Below are 5658 nucleotides of genomic sequence, written 5' to 3' on the forward strand. Positions count from 1 at the left end.
ATGACCCCATCCCCAACCATGCAGAATCGTTGAAGCTATAGTACCTTTGTTAAGAATTCAGAAGAAGGAAAATAGAGAGAAGAAATAGAGAGATCGGAGAAGGAAAAAGAAAACTTGAGAAAAAACATGCTAATTGTATTTGCATGGTACAACCCAAATATAAAGGAAAAAATAAAATGGAAATGCAATTTAAAAGTTGGTTAAAACTAAACCGTTGCACCAAAACACCCCATTTTCATTAAAGGCTAATGCGCACTATTTCATTAACCCCTGCTCAAAACGCACCGTTTGCTCCATTTTCTAATGTTTCCATATTTTTAGATTTGACCCATAACAGAAGTTTGAAAGGATCATTTGACCCCAAACAAAAGAAGAAAAAACCACTAAATAATATCAATAAGACAAAGTATATTAGACTTAACTACAAGAAACCAGGGAAATTTTATGGAATACTAACATTAAGCTCTCCTACATCAAAACCAATGATCTTTTGGTTCTAATGTGCAACACCTGGTCTCACAAAGTTGGTTCAAGATACAACTGATCATGTCAACTAATTGCAAAAGACCAAACATGTTGGTCATCATGTCACCTAACTGCAAAGACCAAACATGTTGGTGAACTATGAGTATAAAACGATTAGTTGCATTAAGAAAGTACTCGTCAATAGAGCTTCACAAATCACCATGAATGGTCTGGGACTTTATTATTGTTTCCCAATATAATATGGGTACCCACTCATTCCCATGGGGGTAGTTGGTGGGATTCCTTGCGGATCCTTCTTTGCAGCAATTGATGCATAAGCAATTGTCGATTGGCTTGGGTATGGTGTAGGTGCTGCAGCAGGACTAGAATACGAAGAAGCTTGATATGGTGCTACAGGTTGAGGATAAGCATAGCCAGCAGGGGCAGCAGAGGGGTGTGCTTTACCGAGCTGTGGGTAGCCAGGTGCCATAGGCATTGCAAGAGGAACCACAGCTGCAGCAGGTACCTGTGTTTGTACAGGTTTTCCCTTGTGGGTATCAGCAAGCTTCACAATGATAGTTCTCCCCTGCAAAGCGACCCAAACTATCAAGCTATTCATCATGGCACTGTTCAAATAAAAATAACTTCCATTATATACCCCAAATTGTAGGAATTATAATAATTTGGGGAGAATAACTCCCCACTATCTCAACCTCCATGTGTAAAACTTATGGAGGCATCCAATTTACATTCTTTCACTTCTATCATAGTGGCTACTGGATTTACATGCAACCGCCAACTGAACTGTGGATAATATGCCAATTTTAACCAGCAAATTTTGTCAACAATAGGAAAAAAAAAATGCAAGTCATAGACACCACATGTAGTGGCATTGCTCACATACCCCAAGGATCTTTTGTGGGTCATCGATGGCCTTCTTTGCAGCCTCGGTTGTCTTGTATGTAACAAAACCAAATCCACTGCATATGAAAGGTAAATGATAACAATCCGTCACATGTACAAAACAAAAAAACATAACTACAAAGATACATCCAAAAAGATAAAGTACGCACCGTGATTCATTTGTATCTTTGTCATATGCAACTGAGCCTTCCTCAATCTCACCATGTCTTCCAAAATAATTCAGGAGCATCTCACTAGTGACATCTGGTGATAGGCCCCCAATATAGAGCTTCCTTTGAGCTAGATCAGGTGTGGTACTTGCCCCAGTTAACCCTTCACAAGCTAAATTACATACAGCCATCCGGCCCTGAATTCAAGCCAGTCAAGAAGGTAAAAAGCTAATGACGAGAATGTAACAGCCATAAGCATATCAAAGAACAGAGTGCATTTGAAGCATGATACAGCATCCAACTCCTTCGCCTTATGATACGTGCATAATCCAGAGTTGCATGTGGGATGACATTAAATATGCTTTCCATATTTGGAATATAAAATATAAAGAAATCAACAGTGAGAGTGAATGATATTGTTGACGTTGATAATAATGGCATTGATATATGATCATCTTACAACCATGTCACTGTGAGAAATTATGTAATGTTATCAACCTGGAATATGTAATCAAAGTCAACAAAGATCTCTGTGCCAAACTCCAAATACATGCTGCCTCAATTGTGGCAGTGCTTTTTAACCATTACTGCAGGTGGCCCACCTCTCAAAGTCATCTTCTGATTATCTGATATTGATCCAGAATGTGTTTTTCGCCTTCTCTTTTCCCTCTCAGTATTTAGCTTCACTGGAGAAATATTAACTCCAGATGCCATGGCCATCATAGCAACACGTATCTTGCTAACTCCAGAGATTAAAAATAGAAATGTAAACTAAAGTATATCATTGCATTATAATAGCAGTCAGTATGACGCTTTGTTCTACGCACATGCATTAGAAAATTGAATCCATATCATATTCTGCATCACTTATGATATCTGTCCTAGCAAAGATTTATATTAATAGCAGGGTTTAACGGGAACTATGGTAATTAAATGAATGATTGTATGGACACAAAGGGAGAGAGGTGAGTAGCAAAGCCCAAAAGGAGAAAACGATTGAGTTGGCATGTAAGTCTCATCCAAGGAAAATAGAAAAAGAAAAGAGATGAGATGAACTGAGATGCGTGTATACTGAAAAGTAGCTATTACTTACATCAATAAGTTTGCTGGGTGCTCTAAGTGCACTATGCGCTGACTCCATGTGTTTGTAAGTAATGAAACCATAGCCACGAGATTTTCCTGTGGCTTTGTCATAGATGACAGCCCCTTCTTCTATTTCTCCATGCATTCGAAATGCCTAGACCAAAAAATTTGGCTCAATCCATTCAGTTTAAATGGATCTGAGTTTAAAAGTTCAGACATATAATTATAATAATAAAATTTATTAATATAATGCAGAGGTGTATAATTATAGGAAAAAGACAACCCAAAACTCTATATCATGTGGGATATCAAGTGGGACAATCACAGAAAACACAAACAGCAATCAGCAATGCACTCACAGCACACAAGGTTTCTGAAGTGGTATTCCAGGCTAAGCCACGAACAAAAAGCTTTCGATGTACAGGATCTGAACTGGCAATACTTTTAATTTCTTCAGCAATCGAAGGATATTGGGACCCTCTTTATGCGTCAACATGCACATAAACACACATCTACAGAGTCAATCACACAGCATACAATTTCAAGCAACAGTCGTATAGCACACATTCACTTAACACAAGCATCACACTCTCACACACACAATGAACTGCATAGGGAGAAGATTCTATGCCACAATAGTCTTTAATTCTTTATATGCCAACCCTCTCATTTCACAATAGTCTTTAATCCAGCTCTAAAGATTTACAATTTTGTTGCTCCATATTTGCTGGTACGATTGCTGATATTTTGTTGGTCCATATTTTATCCAGCTGAATCTAATTAAAAAAAATTAGAGAACTTTTCTTGACACGATTGCTGATATAAACAAAGCACTTCAGTCCCCTTATATTCTTCTAATATTTCATGAAAGCAAAATAATACATATGCTTTACAACAGTGCCTCTTTTACATTTTAGAGCTTTCCAGAATCAAAATCACTTCACTCGCGATTAATGTACTCTCTTCAAGAGCATACAAAGAAGGTGTAACACTGTTTTTCGGACATATAGAGTATGTTTCACTCATGTCTCTCCTATATAGAACTTCTGGAAGAATAAATGATAGTTGCACTAAAAATTTGGTCTAACATCTATTATGATTCCAGATGTAAAAAGAACATATCAAGACCCTTACAGCAGAAAAATGAGGTAATGTTCTTAAAAAAGCCATATCCTTAACTAAGTGCATCTAAAATAGGAACTAAACCTCAGGAAAAAGTATAACAATAAGAAGGCTTTTAATTCCAAAGGCCAATACAGAAACATCCTAGAATTAAGTGTCAAACTGAAGCATGCAAAAATGGCCCATTATGGGAAGGAAAATGCATAAAGCAGATGTAAAAATACTCAAAAAAATATTCTTTATAAATATACCTAAAAGATCCTATGCTTCGGCGAATCTAGCATAAACAAACAAGTATTTTAGCTATCCATAAATTGATCAAAACCAAAATTGGACGTTTTAAAATTTTACAAGGTCAAGCTCATTAGAGCAGTAATTATAATAACTACAATGCTAACAAGGTCAAGAAGTTCAAGTTTAACAACTAATCTTAAACTTAAGCTAAAAACTTCCAGAAACATTAAGAAAAATATAAAAGAAATTCCCCTAGAATTAACCACAGCCCCCCGCGCCCCGACCTTAGCCCCCCAAAATTCAGAACTGGCCAAGCAGCTATGAAGTATTGCTGTTCACATTTTCGAAGTATAAAATAAATAAATTTACTTCAACAGCTGGTATAGCTTTACTTGATGGACTTTTATAACTTGAAAACAAACTTGAAAAACCATTAAAATGCAACTAATTCACCAAAACCTTAAATTTGACCAAACCAACTCTCAAAAAACCCAAAACAGACAAGGAAAGAAAACCCAGAAATCCTCATTCACTATCATTGAAATTTTACATCGGTTTTTTATAAGAAAATAAAAGAAATTGAGAAAATAAGGGAAAGGCATAAACATACAGTCTAGAAAGAAGATCGACGAGCTGGGATTTAGCAAGAGGGTCAAGCAAAGAACGTAGCTCTTCTTGAGTTGATAACTGGTCGTTGTTTCCCATCTCTTCCATCTTTCTCTTCTTCAAATCCTCCATTTATTTTGCTTTCCTTTCTCGGCTTTGTTTCTGTCTGCAAAAATGGGCTGTTTTGTTCACGAGTTTACGAGGGTTTTTAGGTTAAGGATGGAATTGTCTTGTTTTGGGTAATATTAAGATATGAAATGAAACCTTGTTGTTTGTAAACACTGTTACAATATCCGCCTTACAGTTTCTGGTTCTTACAATTAAAGCCCAAAGTATTTGAGATGGACTTATTGTATGAGGGTGGGCGTGGAACAATCAATTTGTCCAATCTGGGGCGGGAGTTCTAGCCTAGGGTCACCAGGTGAAGTCATTCTTGTTTACCTATTAACAGCTTACATTCTTATAATTTTTACATGATTATTTTATGTTTCAAATAAAAGTAACATTTTACCAATTACTTAATTTATTATATATATTAAGTATAATATAATTTATAATCTAGCACGGTTTGAAAAAAACTTTTAACTAATGAAAATGCCATTTATTATCTATTTATTACTAAATTGGCAATTTATTAATTATTTCTAATTATGATGTGATAATAACAAAAGTACTATTAATTTATTAATTATAATTAGATAAATTAAAATAATATCAAATGTAATTTAATTAATTATTATATAATAATATCAAAAGTGATTTAGCTGTAGATAAAATTTTATTTTCACATTTCTTGTAAATAAATATTATAAAATATTATTCTATAAATAATAATTATAGTTATTTATTAATAGTGTTTTTATATAAAATATTATTGATATAAATTATTGATAATCAAGTATTTTTAGAGTAATTAATTAGATAAATAAATAATTTTTAAAATTTTGAATTTTATCCAATGAGATTTTGAGATGAAAGACAAATGATAATTTTATATTTTAGATATTTTACCCATGAATATATTAAAATATGAGAGCATATTAATATGTGTGGTGATGGAATATATTTTGAAAAA

The 5658-nt window shown here is 34.3% G+C and overlaps 1 protein-coding gene across 1 annotated transcript; it reads right to left on the bottom strand.

Annotated features, from left to right (window-relative positions):
• Positions 1-422: 422 nt before the first annotated feature.
• Positions 423-4896, bottom strand: LOC107899743 (UBP1-associated protein 2C). The gene is made up of 6 exons (XM_016825527.2): positions 4588-4896; positions 2981-3101; positions 2632-2775; positions 1539-1735; positions 1370-1445; positions 423-1051 (listed from the first exon to the last, which is right to left on the bottom strand). Exons 1-6 carry the CDS (start codon positions 4713-4715, stop codon positions 707-709), a joined length of 1011 nt encoding a protein of 336 aa, XP_016681016.1. The 5' UTR covers positions 4716-4896; the 3' UTR covers positions 423-706.
• Between the last annotated feature and the right edge of the window lie 762 nt (positions 4897-5658).

Source organism: Gossypium hirsutum, chromosome D04 (assembly GCF_007990345.1).
Source record: "Gossypium hirsutum isolate 1008001.06 chromosome D04, Gossypium_hirsutum_v2.1, whole genome shotgun sequence".
In the NCBI taxonomy this organism is placed as follows: domain Eukaryota; kingdom Viridiplantae; phylum Streptophyta; class Magnoliopsida; order Malvales; family Malvaceae; genus Gossypium; species Gossypium hirsutum.